This window comes from Salvelinus namaycush, chromosome 4, assembly GCF_016432855.1.
Source record: "Salvelinus namaycush isolate Seneca chromosome 4, SaNama_1.0, whole genome shotgun sequence".
Classification (NCBI taxonomy): domain Eukaryota; kingdom Metazoa; phylum Chordata; class Actinopteri; order Salmoniformes; family Salmonidae; genus Salvelinus; species Salvelinus namaycush.
Window position 1 is genome coordinate 16,985,586 of NC_052310.1, and position 21,294 is coordinate 17,006,879.

The window sequence follows — 21,294 nt, forward strand, 5'->3', positions numbered from 1 at the left end:
AGTCTTGAAGGAGTTCCCACATATGCTGAGCACTTGTTGGCTGCTTTTCCATCTCAATTGGGTTGAGATCTGGTGATTGTGGAGGCCATCTGATGCAGCACTCCATCACTATCCTTCTTGGTCAAATAGCCCTTACACAGCCTAGAGGTGTGTTGTGTCATTGTCCTGTTGGAAAACAAATGATAGTCCCACTAAGCGCAAACCAGATGGGATGGCGTATCGCTGAAGAATTCCTGTGGTAGCCATGCTGGTTAAGTGTGCCTTGAATTCTAAATAAATCACAGACAGTGTTACCAGTAAAGCACCCCCACAGCATCACACCTCCTCCTCCATGCTTCACGGTGGGAACCACACACGTGGAGATCATCCGTTCACCTACTCTGCGTCTTACAAAGACACGACAGTTGGAACCAAAAATCTCACATTTGGACTCATCAGACCAAAGGACAGATTTCCACCGGTCTAATGTCCATTGCTCGTGTTTCTTGGCCCAAGCAAGTACCTTCTTCTTATTGGTGTCCTTTAGTAGTGGTTTCTTTGCAACAATTCGAACATGAAGGCCTGAATCACGCAGTCTCCTCTGAACAGTTGATATTGAGATGTCTGTTACTTGAACTCTGTGAAGCATTTATTTGTGTCACGCCTGCCCCCGCTCCTCCTCTCTGGCTCTCGAGGGCGCCAGGCTGCCTTCATTACGCACACCTGTCATCATCTTTACGCGCAGCAGCGCTCATTGGACTCACCTGGACTCCTTCACTTTGTTGATTGCCCCGTCTATATCTGTCTGTTCCTCCGTTGGTTCCCCGTGTCAGCATTATTGTCGTTGATGTCGTTATTTTTCCCCTGTCCAGACGTTGTTCATGTTCTGTTTCATGTCGGTTGTTTATTAAATGTTTACTCCCTGTACTTGCTTCTCGTCTCCAGCGTCGATCCTCACAATTTGGGCTGTAATTTCTGAGGCTGGTAACTAATGAACTTATCATCTGCAGCAGAGCTAACTCTGGGTCTTCCTTTCCTGTGGCAGTCCTCATGAGAGCCAGTTTCATCATAGTGCTTGATGGTTTTTTGCAACTGCACTTGAAATTTTCCAGATTGACTGACCTTCATGTCTTAAAGTAATGATGGTCTGTTGTTTCTCTTTGCTTATTTAAGCTGTTCTTGCCATAATTGTGGACTTGATATTTTACCAAATAGGGCTATCTTCTATATACCACCCCTACCTTGTCACAACACAAATGATTGGCTCAAACGCATTAAGAATAAATAAATTCCACAAATTAACTTTTAACAAGGCACCTGTTAATTGACGTGCATTCCAGGTGACTGCCTCATGAAGCTGGTTGAGAGAATGCCAAGAGTGTGCAAAGCTGTCATCAAGGCAATGGGTGGCTACTTTGAGGAATGTCAAATATAAAATATATTTTGATTTGTTTAACACTTTTTTTGGTTACTACGTGATTCCGTATGTGTTATTTCATAGTTTTGATGTCATTACTAATATTCTACAATGTAGAAAATAGCAAAAATAAAGAAAAACCCTGGAATGAGTAGGTGTGTCCAAACTTTTGACTGGTACTGTATAACGTAAAAAATATTCAACAATTTAACATGAATTGCATTGTCAAGCTGAAAATAGAGGCTATTATTCGAATGGCGAATTTGGAGATTGGATGAGAACACTTACTTCTACCCACCCCTTCTCAGAAAATCGAGGGTGTGCAGCAGTTGTGGAAGGAGATTGCCTCAATGCACATCACGGTGCCCCTGTCCATGTTTTGCCTGGACGTTCTGAGCCTGAACAAGGACCTGTGTGACCGCGCTGAGAGGCTGAAGGACAGGCTCATCGTCTTCGAGGTGGACGAGAACCGAGAGCTCAACAAGAGGTGAGAGAGGGAAGAACTCCTTATGTTTTAGATAGAACTACACTACCCATAAGGCCACACTTTACACAAAAATGACTGGATGGTAAATCCACTCATTCACAGTTGACTCAATGATGTAATGCTCCTACTATTGTGTACTAATGTTACTGCTACCTTTGAAGTGTTTGACTTATAACAAAGAGCTAAATCTCCCTTACTGTTGGAAGAAAATAATCGGAAATCCTATATTCTTTTTCTAGCATCTGTCACCGCTATGACGAGATCGCTGCAACCATCACAGGGGCCCCAGGCAACACGGAGGAGCTGGTGGCCCTGAACCAGTACCTAAAGCACACCAGCGAGGTGACCGTCCACAAGCTGAAAGATGAGATCAACGAGGCCGCCAACCGCCTCAGCTTCCTCTTGGACTACGCCACCCTGCCTCGTGCGTAATGGAGGACCTCTGTCGATAGTTGTTTACAGTTGGGGATTTGGGCATAGAATTGAGATGCACTGAGCAGATATGTTGTTTGGTCATGTAGAGTAGAACACCTGTCGTTCAAAGGAAACACATTTCTGCATTGGGATTTAAATGGGAAAATCTTATGGATCGCAAAGGTGTTATCCATAAGATTTCAATTGAATTGAATTGAAATCTTATGGATAACGCCTTTGAAGTGTTATTGCTTATTGTGGTGGAGGTTTTGCATGTTTAGTTCTATACCTACCATGATATCTCTGTGCTCTCTCTCTCTCTCCAGACGATGATGTGAAGTTGAACAGTAGTGTGTTCCACTGGCCAGAGCAGATCCTGGCTGTGTTTGAGATCAGTAAGAGCCGTCTGGCCACCAGGAGAGTACATGCCGAGGACCACCTCCTCAAGAGGTAACTACACACCAGTACACATTGACAGTCCTGACCCTAATAAGGCTAATCCTCATCCCGAACCATCATGTCAACTTTACAACCGGAACCTCCAATACTAAACCTTGCATGGAGACATCTTCTCTTCTATTCTCTTTTCTTTCACTTCTTTGTTCTCTCTCTCTCCCTGCCCTCTTTCTCTTCACACTCTTCAAACTTCACCGTAATGCCCTAATACTCTTCGTGAAATGCACACTAAACCAAAACAGAAATACTAGACCAAAACCACAGACGTCTTATGTCTCATGCTGAGTCTCCTCTCCTGTCTCTCCTCCTCAGGACAGCAGAGTTTGACCAGATGTTGCAGTGTGTGGGGAAGGAGGTGGAGGCCTTCAAGAAGAAGGAGCTGATGAGTCTGGAGGAGATGAAAAACAACGTGGAGAAGCTCAACGAGCTCACCTCCTGTCTGGACGCCGCCGTCACCGAACTGGACGTGAGTGAAAGGAGAATCGTTTATGAATTGTTTCACTTCACTAACTCAGTTTGGACCTGCCTTCACTGAAACTGCTTGTAATGAGGAGCGATATGCGAAACGAATTTGTCAGCCATCGGATCACCTTGTGGGTTTTGTTGCTGTGTTTGCTGCTTTTGCTACTGAATGACTTTCATATGGTACTGGTTTGTCGCCTTCTCCGCTCACCTCCAGGACATCAACAAAGAGGAGACTCTGCTGGAGAAGGAGCAGAGCCAGTTCCCCATGCTGCAGACCCTGATGGGCAACAAGCAGCCCTATGACCAGCTGTGGACCAACTCCCTCAACTTCCAGAACAAATCAGAGATCTGGATGAACGGTACAGAACTATGCCATGTTGTAAAACATTTATCAAGATGTATCATAGTTTTATGATAAATGTCAACTGGTATTACAACTTTACGGTTCCACGCATAAGATTTTTAATCGAAAGAACTGCCTTAATAACTATATATTTTGTTTCTACACATTGTGGTCCGAAACGATTGTTTGTTTGCTTACTTGTTTGTGTACTTTCTCATCTTGCGCCTCACTCCCCAGGTCCCTTCCTCCACCTGAATGCTGAGAAGATCTCAGAAGAGCTGGTCACTATGTGGAGGACCATGTACAAGCTGACCAAGTCCTTCTCCGACCTGCCAGGGCCGCGCCGCGTAGCCGACAGCTTCAAGATCAAGATCGACAAGTTCAAGCAGCACCTGCCCATCCTCACCACCATCTGTAATCCAGGCATCAAGGACCGTCACTGGGAGAGGGTCAGTACCCTGACCCTCCCTCTCTGGAGCTCTGAAGCAGAGCACCAACATTGAACACGGAGACAGAATATCATGTGTTTTTAAGGATTTATGTATGATAACACATTACAAAACAGTGTCAGCTTGTCCTAAAATTGGAGTTGAAAACGGGTCACATTGAAAACGGGTCACATCTGAAAACGGGTTACATTTAGTTATTTTTTGAAAAATTTTGTTATCATAAACAGTCAGTAGCCACAGTACAACTCTTATCAGTACCAGACAGTTCAACCTCAGATAAGATGGTCAGTAAGTCCTGCATACCTGTGATCCTTGAAGCTGAGATGAATAATTGATGCTTCTCTGTGTCCTGTTCTCAGATCAGCACCATCGTGGGCTTCGATGTCAAGCCAGATGTGGACACCTCACTGTTTAACATGGTGGAGCTGGGCCTGTCCAAGTTCTCCGACAAGTAAGAACCCCTCATTCCTACACTACACTCTGCCTTAGCATTGCGATAGATAGGAGGGAACTGAAATCCAAATAATTGTTGGTAAGAAACAGGGACTGTATTGGTGTTTTATTACCATAATGAGATTCAATGTGGTATTATACCAGTAGCACCTTACTCATTAATACCGTGGCAAGGAAACAAAACACAAAGCGGATCTTACCTCTTTAGGAACCCAGCCCTAATATTGGGAGCAAACATCATTATGTTGTCATCCATTTATTTTCCAAGCTATAGCACACAATATTTTATATACAGCAGGTTTATAAAGGACCAAAGAGTATGCTCTGCTTCGTGTTTTCATTTTTGCTATGGAAAGAATATTGCGATACTGGTATCGTCCCAGCCCGAGTGATATTACCGTGTTCAGTGGGTTTCTGCTCTTTTCCATAAATGTGTTATGTTGTGATTTGCTGTACAATGTGAAGCTGTCTCTGACTTTTCCTTCCTCGACTCTCAGGCTTGAGGAGATAGGGGCGTCTGCCAGTAAGGAGTACTCTCTGGAGAAGGCCATGGAGAAAATGAAGGCTGAATGGGCTGAGCTCCGCTTTGCCTTCACCGCCTACAGAGACACGGTAAGCAGCAGCAGGCACGCGAAAGCACACGCACACACGCACACACGCACGCACGCACGCACGCACACACACACACACACCCACACATACAGTATTAACTAATTACAGAATTTGCCATCTGGACTTTTAAATTATTAAAAAGTAATCAAGTATGCCAATATTAGATACTATTACACCCTAGACAGGATCAACTTTCTTAAAGGCCCAATGCAGCCGTTTTTTATCTCAATATCAAATAATTTCTGGGTAACAATTAAGTACCTTATTGTGATTGTTTTCACATAGCTTCTTAGCAAGAGCAATTTCTCAAGCAAGAATTTTGCTAGGACTGCCTGGGACTGGTGTGAGGGGTAAACTGAAAATGAGCTGTTATAGGCAGAGGTTTGGAACTCTCTTATTGGTCTATTAACTAATTTACCACCTGGTGATGTCATCAGGTAGGCCAAAATTCCCACCAAAACAAACAGCTCTTACACTAAATGGCCATTATCATAATTTTCACAATTGTACAGTATTATTCCAACCTCATAGTGTGGAAATATACAGTACCAGTCAAAAGGGGTTTTCTTTATTTAAACTTTTTTTTACATTGTAGAATAATAGTGAAGACATCAAAACTATGAAATAACACATATGGAATCATGTAGTAACCAAAAAAGTGTTAAACAAATCAAAATATATTCTTCAAAGTAGCCACCCTTTGCCTTGACGACAGCTTTGCACACTCTTGGCATTCTCTCAACCAGCTTCAGAGTCTTGAAGGAGTTCTCACATATGCTGAGCACTTGTTTGCTACTTTTCCTTCACTCTGCAATCCAACTCATCCCAACCATTGGGTTGAGGTTCAGTGATTGTGGAGGCCAGGTCATCTGATGCAGCACTCTATCACTCTCCTTCTTCGTCAAATAGCCCTTACACAGCCTGTACGTGTGTTGGGTCATTGTCCTGTTAAAAAACAAATTATATTCCAACTAAGGGCAAGCCAGATGGGATGGCGTATTGCTGCAGAATGCTGTGGTAGCCATGCTGGTTAAGTGTGCCTTGAATTGTAAATAAATCACTGACGATGTCACCAGCAAATCACCCCCACACCATCACACCTCCTCCTCCATGCTTCACGGTGGGAGACACACATGCAGAGATCATCCGTTCACTTCTGCGTCTCACAATGACTAATGTCCATTGCTCGGCTGTCATTGTAAATAAGAATTTGTTCTTAACTGACTTGCCTAGTTAAATAAAATATTAAAAAAATAAAAAGAATATATATAATTTAAAAAATGTGTATATATAAATAAATAAATAAAAATAACAAATAATTAAGGAGCAACAATAAAATAACAGTAACGAGGCTATATGCAGGGTGTACCGGTACAGAATCAATGTGCGGGGGCACCTGTTAATTGAGGTAATATGTACATGTAGGTAGAGGTAAAGTGACTATGCATAGATAATAAACAGAGAGTAGCAGCAGCGTAGATATGGGGGTGGGAGGGGGACAATGCAAATAGTCTGGATAGCCATATGGCCTTATGGCCTGGGTGTAGAAGCTGTTAAGAAGCCTTTTGGACCTAGACTTGGTACCACTTGTCGTGCGGTAGCAGAGAGAACAGTCTATGACTAGGGTGGCTGAAGTCTTTGGCAATTTTTTGGCCCTTCCTCTGACACCGCCTGGTGTAGAGGTCCTGGATGGCAGTTAAGTTGTAGTAGGCTGCTTTGTTCTGGAAGTGTTTGTTAGAATGGATCCTTCAGACGTTCCAATGGTTGCTTGAATGGGATCTTTCTCGTGTTTTTTGTCAAAGTTCTAGACTACATTACATTACCCAGCTGCAGACTGAGAATGTTTGGTATAGTCTTTGCCTTCTTCACTCGTCGAGTTTCAGAGGGTCTTAACCATTTCGTAACATTCAGCTCACGCTGTCGGTCACGCTAGTCTGTATTTTAAATTGCAACCATTTCAACGTATTCAGCTCGCACTGCACGCATACTGGTCTGTTGTAAATTTCGTTAGCAGTCCTTTTATGCACTCGCCTTGGAGGGCGGTTCCATCACGTTGCCACAATGTCTGTGCTCACGTGGGCGTGGTCACTGACTCGGCAAAAGCTTACATGAAAAACAATTCTCATCTAGAAGGCCAAAATCACACTTAATCTTTTCACAACTAGTTTCATATTTAATCATATAAGTTTTACAACATTTAGATGCAAATCTGATAACTACACTGTGAAAGCTCTTAAAGATACAGTTATCTTGCTATACCATCCGTAATGACATCACAAAATGCTAAATTATATGACTTGATTATTGTTTCGATCCCCACCAACCATTCCCCACATTGTTTATGTTAGAAATATTGTTTCAATATCCAATCTTTTGATGTTAAAGTACTGCAAAGTCTCTCTCTATTCTAACACTCAGACATTCCATTCTCAATACTGCAAAGGCAAGAGAGAGAAAGTTTACGATAGGTCGTTAAAATCATAAAACCACCCCCCCCCTTCCTCTCTGGTGGGAGAGGGGGGTGGGGGGGCTCTCTTTGATCCTCACTCAGGAGGAAAAGTCATGACAAGGTGTTTGAGAGAATACCAAGAGTGTGCAAACCTGTCATCACGGCAAAGGGTGGATACTTTGAAGAATCTCAAATATTTAACACTTTTTAGGTTACTACATGATTCCATATATGTTATTTCATAGTTTTGATGTCTTCACTATTATTCTACAATATAGAAAATAGTAAAAAATTAAGAAAAACCTTTGAATGAGTAGGTGTGTCCAAACTTTTGACTGATACTGAATATAAAACACAGAAAATCATGTTTTTTTACAGCACTGGGCCTTTAATAGGCCAGACTGGTTCAGTTTGATGTGTGCTGTGTGATATTGGGTGTGGAAAGAAGCCATCTCTTATTCCGCATGTGTGTGTGTGTGCGAGTGTAGGGTACGAGTATTGTATCTGCAGTGGACGACATCCAAGTGCTCCTAGACGACCACGTCATCAAGACCCAGACCATGCGAGGGTCACCCTTCATCAAGCCCATAGAGGCTGACTGTAAGGTAGGATCATCACACTGCCACCTGTCATCTCTGGTCTACTGGATTGGGTGACATCCCAGTTGAGATCATTCATGGCCATGAAAATTGATACTAGCCAATGTTCTCCTGTAATGTACGTTCGTATTGTACATTCATTCTAAGGGTTTTTAAATCTTTCTGTTTTTCTCACTCCCTCTTTCTTCTTTCTCTTACCTCTCACTTTCTTTATCCTTTTCACTTCAATCTCAAATCTCTATTTTCCCTTCTCCCCCCTGTTCTCAGCAATGGGAGGAGAAGTTGCTGATGATGCAGGACATCTTGGACTCCATGTTGAAGTGTCAAGCTACCTGGCTCTACCTGGAGCCCATCTTCAGCTCTGAGGACATCATCGCCCAGATGCCTGAGGAGGGACGCAAGTTTGCCATCGTGGACCGATACTGGAAAGATATCATCGCTGAGGCGGTGAGACACACACACCCCCGAAATTACTGTGTGTGCGTGTGTGTGCGTGCCTATATGTGTGTGGGGATTTCCTTATCTTGACCAATACCCTGTATGTGTGTGTTCAGATGAAGGACACGCGTGTGCTGGTGGCTACAGACCAGGCCAACATGCTGGGCCGTCTCGAGGAGGCCAATGTATTTCTGGAGGACATCCAGAGAGGCCTCAACACCTACCTGGAGAAAAAGAGACTATTCTTCCCCAGGTAACTCGAACAACTATTAACATTCTCTTTGAACTTGCCTGTCGCTTTGACATACTCTTCAGTGTAAGTACCACTGTATGTTAATGCTCACGTGAAATGTGTGTATTTTAGCATTTACGTCAACCTTGTATGTATTCATGTCTATGGGAGACTTGTGAGTTAAGATTGTGTAGCCCATTTAGCCCTTGAAGAGTCATGCCCTTGGAGAACTGTCAGAACTGTCAACTGATTTAGTATTTAACTGGGTACATTTCAATTCAATCACAGTGAATGGCTTATGCTCCAATCAAAATGCAATGAGTCGGGGGATGTGTCTGAAAGAGCACCTTATTCCCTTTATAGTGCACTACATAGGGAATAGGCTGTCATCTCGGACTCACCTCTGACTGAATCTAATCCACAGGTTCTTCTTCCTGTCCAACGATGAGTTGCTGGAGATCCTGTCAGAGACAAAGGACCCGAGGCGTGTCCAGCCCCACCTGAAGAAGTGCTTCGAGGGTATCGCCAAGCTGGAGTTCACCGAGGACATGGAGATCACTGGCATGATCAGCTCTGAGAAGGAGTTAGTGCCGTTTAGCACCAAGCTCTACCCTGCCAAAGCTAAGGTACTATTGTAGGACACACACACACATGCATTCAGGCACACACACACACACACACACACACACACACACACACACACACACACACACACACACACACACACACACACACACACACACACACACACAGTGATGTGACTGTGTGGTGTGGTCCCATGCAGGGCATGGTGGAGAAGTGGCTACAGCAGGTGGAAAGCATGATGATGACCAGCGTTAGAGATGTCATCCACAAAGGAGTGGACCAGTATGTCGAGGTACAGTAAAGACATAAATACAATTTAGAAAATGTAAAAAATGTCAATTGAAATGTTTTTGGACAATTACACTTCAAATGTATTATTTTTTATTTATTTTTTATGCATGATTATTTTGCAGGTCCCCAGGAAAAAATGGGTGTTGCAGTGGCCTGGTCAGGTTGTAATTTGTGCCTCGTCCATTTTCTGGACCAGTGAGGTCTCTGAGGCCATCGAGACCAATACCCTGCACGTGAGTCACATAATACATAGCATTACCAAAGACAGTACAGTATGAAGATAGGCAGAAACTGCATCTCCTATAGAAATCCCTGATCACTCTTGTAGGCAAGTCAAGGCGACGTTGGCTAGCTAAGCTCATGCACAGAAACACGTCATCGGGTCTGACAGTCGTCTTGCGTCGAACTGTGCATGTGCAGGCTGTCAAATCAAAGGCACACCTTCGATTTTTTTTTTTAAATGGACCAGGGTGTCTGTAGTGACACCTCAAGCACTGAGATGTGGTGCCTTAGACTACTGCGCCACTCGGGAGCCCAAGTAAGAATGTTTCACTTCTCTCATTGACTTCTCTAACCACAAACCCCAGCCTGGTCTGCTTGGTCTGCTTGGTCTGCTTCGCAAGCGTTCCTGGAAGTCTTGCGATGTTGCGCCTGTGTTTCGAAATTCAGTGGTATCACTCTACATCCTTATTCACCTAATGTAGCCCCGCCTACTTGACCCAGTTGCTGATCAAACGCCCCCCTTGTCTCTTGGCATTTTCTCAACCAGCTTCATGAGGAATGCTTTTCCAACAGTCTTGAAGGAGTTCCCACATATGCTGAGCACTTGTTGGCTGCTTTTCCTTCACTCTGCGGTCCAACTCATCCAAAACCATCTCAATTGGGTTCAGTTCAGGGGATTGTGGAGGACAGGTCATCTGATGCAGCACTCCATCACTCTTCTTCTTGGTCAAATAGCCCTTACACAGCCCGGAGGTGTGTTTTGGGTCATTGTCCTGTTGAAAAACAAATTATAGTCCCACTAAGCGCAAACCAGATGGGATGGTGTATCGCTGCAGAATGCTGTGGTAGCCATGCTGGTTAAGTGTACCTTGAATTGTAAATAAATCACTGACGGTGTCACCAGCAAAGCACCACCACACCTCCTCCTCCATGCTTCACGGTGGGAACCACACATGCGGAGATAAATAACTACTCTGCGCCTCACAAACTACTCTGAGATCAATAACTACTCTGCATCTCACAAAGACACAGCGGTTGGAACCAAAAATCTCAAATTTGGACTCATCAGACCAAAGACTGACAAGAGTGTGCAAAGCTGTCATCAAGGCAAAGGGTGGCTACTTTGAAGAATATATTTTGATTTGTTTAACACTTTTTTGGTTACTACAATATTCCATATGTGTTATTTCATAGTTGTGATGGCTTCACTATTATTCTACAATGTAGAAAATAGTAAAGATAAAGAAAAACCCTTGAGTGAGTAGGTGTGTCCAAACTATTGACTGGTACTGTATATGTTGATCCATTCTAAGGCCTATGTGGATAAGAGCAATGCCCAAATAGCTGACATTGTGGAGCTGGTGCGTGGGAAGCTGAATGGAGGGGCCAGAATGACCTTAGGATCTCTCACAGTCATTGATGTCCACGGTATGTCCCACTTTTTCCTTTATATTAGTTCTTCTTCTGAGTTCACCCCAGAGGAAGTCGGTGCCAAATCTCTCACACACACACTTTTTCTCACTCACACACTCTCTCCTCTCTCTCCCAGCTCGGGACGTGGTAGCTAAATTGGCTGAGGACCGTATCTCCTCCCTGAATGACTTCTCCTGGATCAGTCAGCTGAGGTACTTCTGGGAGGACGGAGACGTGCGCCTGCGTATGATCACCACCACTGTCAAGTACGGCTACGAGTACCTGGGCAACTCAGGCCGCCTGGTCATCACCCCACTCACTGACCGCTGCTATAGGTCAGTCATCAACTGTAACCCCCGACTTGGTTGACTTACCACTAACATAGTCATGACCATGGTTATAATGCAATGATACATACATGGGCACAGTTGCTGGACATAACTTTCTTCCGTAAGGATATTGAAAGGTACTCTATGTCTATGAAAAGAGAACAGTCATGTCGGAGGTTGCATGTTATGTGTTCCCATAGGACACTGATGGGTGCCCTGAAGCTGAACCTGGGAGGAGCCCCCGAGGGCCCTGCAGGGACAGGCAAGACTGAGACCACCAAGGATCTTGCTAAAGCTCTGGCTAAGCAGGTACATGATCATTTTTGTATTTTTTAACCTTTATTTAACTAGGCAAGTCAGTTAAAGAACATTCTTATATACAATGACGGCCTACACCGGCCAAACCTGGATGACGCTGGGCCAATTGTGCGCCACCCTGTGGGACTCCCAATCACGGCCGGTTGTGATACAGCCTGGATTCAAACCAGGGTGTCTGTAGTGACGCCTCAAGCACTGAGATGCAGTGCCTTAGACTGCTGCGCCACTCGAGAGCCCTACTAATGCATTACTACGTCTTAACTTTTCACCCAAAGTTTGTTCAGTCTTCAGGTATCATATTTAATTGCATTCATTCACTACAATTTGATTTGTTATGTCTTGTTCTTTGCTTCTCTCAGTGTGTGGTGTTCAACTGCTCTGACGGCCTGGACTACAAGGCCATGAGTAAGTTCTTCAAAGGACTGGCACAGTCCGGGGCTTGGGCCTGCTTCGACGAGTTCAACCGAATCGAAGTGGAGGTGCTGTCTGTGGTGGCCCAGCAGGTGCTGAGTATCCAGCAGGCCATCGCCAGGGACCTGAAGACCTTCATGTTCGAGGGGACCGAGTTGTCCCTCAATCCCACCTGCTCTGTCTTCATCACCATGAACCCTGGCTATGCAGGCAGGGCCGAGCTCCCAGACAACCTCAAGGTACAGTACATCTACCACTGACTATAGGATCAACAGTAGTTATTTCAAACTTAAAAGGGATAGGTCACAATTTACATTGTATAGTTCAACTAGTTTAGCATTAGGTTTATTGCAAGAAAAACAATAAGATTGGGAGTGTGGAGCTGTCAATCTTCTCTTGCAGGTTCTTTTCCGTACGGTGGCTATGATGGTGCCTGACTATGGTCTCATTGGTGAGATCTCACTTTACTCCGTGGGCTTTATCGAGTCTCGCAGGTATGAATCATACTGATATATAACTAATCTACTGTGGTTGTCTTGTCATACATAGTTCTCTAACTTCTCACGTTGACTCAAAAAAACAAACTTTCTTGGTGTTCCTATCAGTCTTGCCGGGAAGATTGTGGCAACCTACCGCCTGTGTTCAGAGCAGCTGTCCTCGCAGCATCACTACGACTATGGTATGCGCGCCGTGAAATCAGTCCTGACTGCCGCGGGGAACCTGAAACTGAAGTACCCGAAGGAGAACGAGAGTGTTCTGCTGCTCAGGGCATTGATGGACGTCAACATGGCCAAGTTTCTGGCTCAGGATGTGCCTCTGTTTCAAGTAATGTTGCTTATGTTTCAGCATTATTCAGCTTTGTCACACTGATTTGGTATACCCTGATTTTGTATATCTTATCAGGCCGTTTTTGTTTTACATGATTTCTCTATCTAGGTAACCAATGTCATCATTGTCACACAGCAAATTCTCCAGTGTTAGATCAACACTGAGAGTTAAATTTAACACTGTTCCAGTGTCCATACTGGTCCACACTTTTCAGTGTTAAATTACCACTTTGCATTTCCCAGTGTGCCTTTCGAGTGATGAGTTACCACCCATGACTGTATTTGTTAGTGAGAGAGAAATGGTGGTTGCATTCATTCATGTTCAGTCCTGTGGCCTTTACCAGATGAGATCCTAAGCACATATGTTATCATTAAAATGTAATTATTACAATACATACAGTATTTCATAAGGCCTTATTTTGAGGGCCTAGTTCTACCTTAATACAGTTGCCTCAAACTCATTGTTTCCAGGCCACATCAAGTCACATTATGCTGGCTAGCAACGTGATGTGTAATTCCTATTAGAATCCAGCCAGAGTGGGGATCTCAAATATTTGTATTCACCTACAACCTGCATTCAGAATGACTGCCAGGTTTGGGAAGAATAAGATATGAGATTACCTTAAGCATCATAACTGGAACAACCATTTCAGTAACGGGTGCAACAAGCCCCAGTAACAGATTGGATTAGTATAGAAAAATGTATGTTATTTATATTTGAGTAGCATACGGCAGTGGTTAGAGTGTTGGGCCAGTAACCGAAAGGTTGCTTGATCGAATCCTCGAGCTGACAAGGTAAAAATCTGTCGTTCTGCCCCTGAACAAGGCAGTTAACCCACTTTTCCTAGGCTGTCATTGTAAATAAGAATTTGTTCTGACTTGCCTAGTTCAATTAAAAATTCATCAACCATGCAAAAACATAGATATTGAAATAAACAATTCTAAAAATACACCTGCAGTAAGCGCATGCTGGGAAATCTGATAATGATGGGTGTGGTTTTAGTTTAACTCTTGTTATTAAAACCAACACTGGGGTTCATTTACACCGATAAGTGTTAATTTAACATTTACAGTGCTAATTTCACTCCGGAATTAACAGTAGAAATGTTACACTGAAAAATCAACACTAGGTAACACTATGCACCTATGCACCAATGTCATCATTACAAACTGAGTAATTTTATGCTATCTCTCAGTCTTTCACACATGACTGTATGCTTGAATTGTATCCATAGGGTATCATATCGGATCTCTTCCCTGGGGTGGTCCTTCCCAAACCAGACTACGATCTTCTCATGCAGGCCCTGAATGACAACATCACCAAGCTCCAGCTCCAGCCCGTGCCCTGGTTCATCGGCAAAATCATCCAGGTAATCCAAAAACAAAATGGCAGCATTTCTCTGTCCTTCTCAGTGACACTGATGCCTCAAGCTCACCTATTATTCGAAGACATTGTGGTTGAATAAGGATCAATGCTGTAAGAATTTCTCCCTTTGGTTCTTTCGTGTTGGTAGGTGTATGATATGATGCTGGTGCGTCACGGTTTCATGATCGTGGGAGACCCTCTGGGTGGGAAGACCTCTGCCTATAAAGTCCTGGCTGGGGCCCTGGGTGATCTGTTTGAAGGTTAGTCCTACCAGACAGCAACTTTATGACATCGAAAGTCCACATTATCAAGCCATAAGTAGCGTCAGTTTTGGCAACAACAAATAAATTGCACCAAAATATGATACACACTTTATATTCCATTTTTATGGTCACCATGTTTCCATCCTCTGGCATCCTGTTTACCCCCAGCTGGTCTGATGGAGGAGTTTGCGGTCGACTACCGGATCATCAACCCCAAGGCCATCACCATGGGCCAGCTGTACGGTTGCTTCGACCCGGTCAGCCACGAGTGGTCAGACGGGGTGCTGGCCGTCTCCTTCAGGGAGCAGGCCGTCTCCATCTCGGACGACCGCCAGTGGATCCTCTTCGACGGGCCCATCGACGCGGTGTGGATCGAGAACATGAACACCGTGCTGGACGACAACAAGAAAGTAAGGAGTTAGCTTCATTAACTAGGTTTGCATTCAATTGGCAACAGATTTTCATGCAAATATTCTAAAATCTACAAAAAAGATTTTCCCACCAGAGATGTTTTTCCATCAAATTGACTTATTGTGGATAAAAGGCCAAGCATTGATCATCATGTCACCAGAATAAGACCCTCAATATTTATTGGAAAGGAGCATCAAGCTCATCACTGTGCACTTTCACCACCATGTGAAGTTCATCCTCCTAACTTATTTCATCTGTAGCCTAATAAACTGTATGCTTTCCCGAGTCGTAGTGTGAACCCAAGTTTACTTCTGTATGATGGTTATTATATCAATATTTGCGCATAAAAGCGTTTCCACCGCCATTTCTCGCATTATTAATTTTACCGACACAAAAAGATCCCACCTTGTCTAGCGTATTTTGTTTTGTCGACATTTGGAAAGTTTACCGACAAAGATTCTATAAAAAAAAAATATCTGACATGTACTTTACTCTCATAAAATGGTTGGATGGAAATCTGGTTATAGGGAGACATAACATATAAGCTTTATAATATGAAGTTATAGAGGTGCATACGCACGTATAACAAGTAACTACTGTAAGCATTATACATGTCGGCTTTGAGTAAATTGAGTTTTCTTTTTACTTCTTCCAAGTCACCTTTTACCATGATTTGCCCTCTTTGGACAGTAGTACAGTGTCCATTGATTAAATAACGAGTGCCCTGTTCGTCTCGTGCCAAACACTAAGGTAGGTTTTGTACTTTGTTCTCTGTAGCTGTGTCTGATGAGTGGCGAGATCATCCAGATGAGCGCTAAGATGAGTCTGATCTTTGAGACCGCCGATCTGGAGCAGGCCTCCCCAGCTACGGTCAGCAGGTGAGTGGGGGTGGGGTTTTTCGAGAAGTAGTGTCCTCAAATTCAATATGTTGTGGCTTACTGTATTTTGTGACTGGAAGAAAGGAGCAAACCGTTCTGGTTGGGTGTTGAGTCAACCAGTGGTAGTATAGCAAGTTGGTTGCTGGTTGTTGATACTTTGATGAAGAAATGATTGTTCTGCTTTTAGGGGTGGATCTTAACTTCCACTTAACTTGAATGTTCACTTAGTCATCCATTAATGTCAATGGAAAGCTAAGTGAACATTTGACTTAGGTGGAAGTTAGGATTTGCCCCTTAATGAATTGTACATGGCTGGCTGACTGTCCTTGTATCTTCAGATGTGGTATGATCTACATGGAGCCTCACCAGTTAGGCTGGGCCCCTCTCAGAGACTCCTACATGGACACCTTGCCTGAGAGCCTGAGCACTGAACATAGAGACCTGGTGAGAACAGACACATACAAAAACACTTCTTTTTTGTTTTACTTAAGGAAGGTCAATTTGAATATTCCTATATAATTATCCCCATACAGCATAATCAATGATTTGTACCACGCTTTGTCCACTGGGTTATAAGACACATTTTGGTTGAATGCATTCAGTTGTGCAACTGACTAGGTATCCCCTTTCCATTGTATTATGTGTGACACACCGTCACGTGTCTTTCTGCAGATTGTAGACATGTTCAACTGGCTGGTCCAGCCCTGTCTGGACTTCATCTCCAGAGAGTGTCGTTTCCTGGTGTCGACATCCCCCATCCACCTGGCTTACAGCCTGATGAGGCTCTACACCTGTCTCCTAGGTCAGCCAACACACAGCTGTTTCATCATACAATGTCCAAACTATGAAGTCCAAACATAAACTGTGTTATATCTGTCTGGAGACGGTTTAGAAGACCTTTCTTATTGATTGATGACCTTGAATGCATGTACTGTATGTATGTGCGTGACCGCGTTCCTTTGTGCATGTTGCTGCGCATGTACTGCTTCACCAGACGACATTGCATCATCGGGGGCCGATGGCGCGGAGCCCATGTCCAGTCAGCAGGTGACCATGTGGCTGCAGGGCCTGTTCTTATTCGCTGTGGTGTGGAGCGTGGGCGGGACCATCAACGGGGAGAGCCGCAATAAGTTTGACGCCTTCTACAGGAACCTGATCATGGGCATGGATGACAACCACCCCCGGCCCAAAAGTGTCAAACTGACCAAGAACAACGTTTTCCCTGAGAGAGGTGACATGACCCTATCAAAGAGTTGTGCTGTGACTGACAACCATACCTGACAACAGTCCCCAAAGCATTGCTGCTTAAGACATCACTTTTCAGCCGTGCTTTTAACCAGGGTGCTTTTAGTTCTCTTAGGCATATGATCTACTTGATTTAATTCATCCCTTTCTAAGTATCTTATTTTATCGCCTTTTATTTATTGCTGCGTTAGTCTCTCGTATCCACGGTTATCTTACTATTGTTTTACTATTTCAATCTCTTAATTTTATCGATGTCTATCTTGATTTTACATTTGCACAGAAACGTTTTTGTTTTATCTTCTTCACGTTGTATTATTTTATTTGTTAAGCACCTTGAAATGCATTTGTTGTAAGAAATGTGCTATATAATAAAGTTTGATTAATTATTGTATTGAGCAAGTGAAAGAATCAAAGGTACAATTAGTCATATTTTTCTTTTTTCCCCTCCTCTGTAGGCACCATCTATGACTACTACTTCCACAAGCAGGGCACAGGGCAGTGGAATACATGGACTGATTCCATCACCAAGGAGGAGTCCACTATTGCCGCTGGAGCCAATGTCAGTTGTTTACCTGAGAGTGTGACTGCTTGATGGGGTCAAATGGAGCTATAACTGGGTGGCCATGTTCTGTAAAATCTCTCTTCTCCTTGTCAGTTTACTAGTGATTGGAGGGGTTCAAATGCAAGTAACCAGGTTGTCATGCTCTTTAACTAAAATTCCCCTTCTCTCTCTATTCCCACTATTAGGTGTCAGACCTGATCATCCCCACCATGGAGACAGCCCGTCAGCTGTTCTTCCTGCAGACCTACCTGGCCCACGAGGTGCCCATGCTGTTCGTGGGGCCCACCGGCACGGGCAAGTCAGTCATCAACAACAGCTTTCTGCTCAAGCTTCCTAAGGAGCGCTACACACCTAACTGCATCAACTTCTCGGCACGCACCTCAGCCAACCAGACCCAGGACATCATCATGGGCAAGCTGGACCGCCGGAGGAAGGGCGTGTTCGGGCCACCCATGGGAAAGAAGTGTGTCGTCTACGTGGGTAAGGAATGAGTAGGGCACTCAGTGGAGCACGTTACTGTGTCCATGCTACTCAATGCTTAACACAGGTGCGTCTGACATGGCAACCTATTCCCTATATAGTGCACTACTTTTTCCCCTCAAAAGAAATAGGAAATAGGGTGCCATTTTGGACACAGCCAGTGTCTCCCCTCCCATTTCACCTCAAAGAGTGTATGAATCCTCTGTTCCTTGGTTCCTCACATCCTCTCTCCTCCCCTCCTCAAAACCAATGACTGTATATGAATGGACAAAGCCATTGATCACGTGACACCATTCATTCCTTTATGAAGACTCAATAGCGCATTTGAAGCCAAAAAAGTTGGTTAAGATGGCATCTCATGGATAGATAACATGCGCAGTTTGAGCTACTCCAGGATGTGACATTGCAGGCTAGCTTAGTGCTGCGCCCTCTCATTGAGTATTTCAAGTCGAGTGCCGACCAAGGTACTGCAGGCTCCAATTAGCAATTAAATTATCCTTAGAACTTATTCTGTGTGTGGTTCAAGGACATACATCTGGTGTAATAGAAGCAATTGTTGGTACCATGATTGTCTTAGAATTGTTCATTTATTTACACAAAGATTATCCATGAAGATTGTCATCTTCCCATTCACTATAATGGGGGATCCTGTTTTCTGCAAACAATGCCTGCAGTACCACGGTCAGCTTTGAACTTTGTGGCTTTAATGAGAGGGGGCAGTCGTTCTCCCCTGCTCAAAACACATTGTTGAAGAAGGTCAGAGGGGAGGAACCTTGACTTTTCTTCTCCAATACATTTTAAAAAAGTGGGTGAGGAGAGAGGATGTGAGTAATCAAGGAAATACAATTGAGATTCACCCTAGTGACCTTTGATCTATCAGATGACCTCAACATGCCTGCCAAGGAGATCTATGGCGCCCAGCCACCCATCGAGCTGCTGAGGCAGTGGATCGACCACTACCACTGGTACGACAAGAAAGACACCTCCAGGATTGACATTGTGGACATTCTGTTCGTATCCGCTATGGGGCCCCCTGGAGGGGGGAGGAATGACATTACAGGTACTCTTTCTTTGCACTTCAGTACTGGGTGGTGTTCAGTAAGGCACATCAATTTGCGTTTCTTATTGAAAAAGTTGTGGTATTAGCGCTCCATTTTAAAACATTTTCTCCCATTTCGATCGTACTGAACAAGACCCTTTGCTTCAGTGATTTGGTATGCATAAATTGTGTTACCTTTCAAGTAGGTAGGTTTTCTCAATGTGCATATAATTTTGTTGTAAAAGTTTACCAGTTAGTTTCTCTTTTAAATCATAGGCCGCTTCACTCGTCATTTGAATATTGTTTCTATCGACTCCTTTGACCATGAGACGCTGAGCAAGATATTCACCTCCATTACCGACTGGCATTTTGGCAAGGGATTTGATGCTGCTTTCTATAGGTGAGATGTCTTAAAGGTATTCTAACCTAGAATTGAGAGCATTTGCAGTTCTAAGGCCCATTTATGTTTTAGAGTGATGAACTTGGTGATGAACAGAGACATGAATTAATATCTGTTAAAGGAATGAAATGAAAATGATATCTGTTCAATTAAAATGGCCCCTAAACGGCTTGTAACCAACAATTTATGTAACCAACAATCTTTGTTGAGGAAAGAACAGAGAGAGCCTATATGTGCGACCAATGGATCATCTCACTCAATGGAATACATTCTGACCTCTGACTTACAGTGCATTCGGAAAGTATTCAGACCGCTTTACTGTTTCTACATTTTGTTACGTTACAGTCTTATTCTAAAATGGATTAAATAAAAGGAATTACTCATCAATTTACACACAATACCCCATAATGACAAAGCGAAAACAGGTTTGTAGATTTTAAAAAACAGAAATAACTTATTTACATAAGTATTCAGACCCTTTGCTATGAAACAAACTTCAAATTGAGCCCAGGTGCATCCTGTTTCCATTGATCATCTTTGAGATGTTTCCAGAACTTGATTGGAGTCCACCTGTGGTAAATTAAATTGATTGGACATGATTTAGAAAGGCACGCACCTGTCTATATAAGGTCCTACAGTTGACAGTGCATGTCAGAGCAAAAACCAAGCCATTAGGTCAAATGAATTGTCCGTAGAGCGCCGAGATAGGATTGTGTCGAGGGACAGATCAGGGGAAGGGTACCAAAACATTTCTGCAGCTTTGTAGGTCCCCAAGAACACAGTGGCCTCCATCATTCTTAAATGGAAAAAGTTTGGAACCACCAAGACTCTTCCTAGAACTGGCCGCCTGGCTAAACTGAGCAATCGAAAGAGAAAGGCCTTGGTCAGGGAGGAGACCAAGAACCCGATGGTCACTCTGATAGCTCCAGATTTCCTCTGTGGAGATGGGAGGATCTTTCAGAAGGACAACCCTCTCTGCAGCACTCCACCAATCAGGCCTTTATGGTAGAGTGACCAGACGTAAGCCACTTCTCAGTAAAAGGCACGACAGCCCACTTAGAGTTTGCCAAAGGCACCTAAAGGACTCTAAGAACATGAGAAACAAGATTCTCTGGTCTGATGAAACTAAGATTGAACTCTTTGGCCCGAATGCCAAGCGTCACGTCGGGGGGAAACCTGGCACCATCCCTACGTTGAAGCATTTTGGTGGCAGCATCATGCTGTGGGGATGTTTTTCAGCGGCAGGGACTGGAAGACTAGTCAGGATCGAGGAAAGATGAACGGAGCAAAGTACAGAGAGATCCTTGATGTAAACCTGCTCCAGAGTGCTTAGGACCTCAGACTGGGGCGAAGGTTCACCTTCTAACATGACAACGACCTTAAGCACACAGCCAAGACAACGCAGGAGTGGCTTCGTGACAAGTCTCTGAATGTCCTTGAGTGGCCCAGCCAGAGCCACAG

General features: G+C 43.9%; 1 protein-coding gene across 1 annotated transcript in view; it reads left to right on the forward strand.

The window, feature by feature from the left end:
- The window catches only part of dnah3 (dynein axonemal heavy chain 3), a 47,141-nt gene that overhangs the window by 13,227 nt on the left and 12,620 nt on the right, over positions 1–21,294 (forward strand). The window contains exons 12-42 of the mRNA XM_038990260.1: positions 1,705–1,883; positions 2,123–2,307; positions 2,624–2,747; positions 3,066–3,219; positions 3,433–3,577; positions 3,799–4,010; positions 4,370–4,461; positions 4,961–5,075; positions 8,013–8,129; positions 8,391–8,570; positions 8,678–8,814; positions 9,218–9,419; positions 9,578–9,670; positions 9,792–9,902; positions 11,205–11,319; positions 11,441–11,639; positions 11,834–11,942; positions 12,311–12,601; positions 12,765–12,856; positions 12,968–13,187; positions 14,425–14,559; positions 14,704–14,815; positions 14,987–15,228; positions 16,007–16,107; positions 16,446–16,551; positions 16,780–16,909; positions 17,102–17,338; positions 17,808–17,911; positions 18,100–18,394; positions 19,275–19,454; positions 19,710–19,833. Coding sequence (XP_038846188.1) covers positions 1,705–1,883; positions 2,123–2,307; positions 2,624–2,747; positions 3,066–3,219; positions 3,433–3,577; positions 3,799–4,010; positions 4,370–4,461; positions 4,961–5,075; positions 8,013–8,129; positions 8,391–8,570; positions 8,678–8,814; positions 9,218–9,419; positions 9,578–9,670; positions 9,792–9,902; positions 11,205–11,319; positions 11,441–11,639; positions 11,834–11,942; positions 12,311–12,601; positions 12,765–12,856; positions 12,968–13,187; positions 14,425–14,559; positions 14,704–14,815; positions 14,987–15,228; positions 16,007–16,107; positions 16,446–16,551; positions 16,780–16,909; positions 17,102–17,338; positions 17,808–17,911; positions 18,100–18,394; positions 19,275–19,454; positions 19,710–19,833 — 4,838 coding nt within the window. The remainder of the gene's footprint in view (positions 1–1,704; positions 1,884–2,122; positions 2,308–2,623; positions 2,748–3,065; positions 3,220–3,432; positions 3,578–3,798; positions 4,011–4,369; positions 4,462–4,960; positions 5,076–8,012; positions 8,130–8,390; positions 8,571–8,677; positions 8,815–9,217; positions 9,420–9,577; positions 9,671–9,791; positions 9,903–11,204; positions 11,320–11,440; positions 11,640–11,833; positions 11,943–12,310; positions 12,602–12,764; positions 12,857–12,967; positions 13,188–14,424; positions 14,560–14,703; positions 14,816–14,986; positions 15,229–16,006; positions 16,108–16,445; positions 16,552–16,779; positions 16,910–17,101; positions 17,339–17,807; positions 17,912–18,099; positions 18,395–19,274; positions 19,455–19,709; positions 19,834–21,294) is intronic.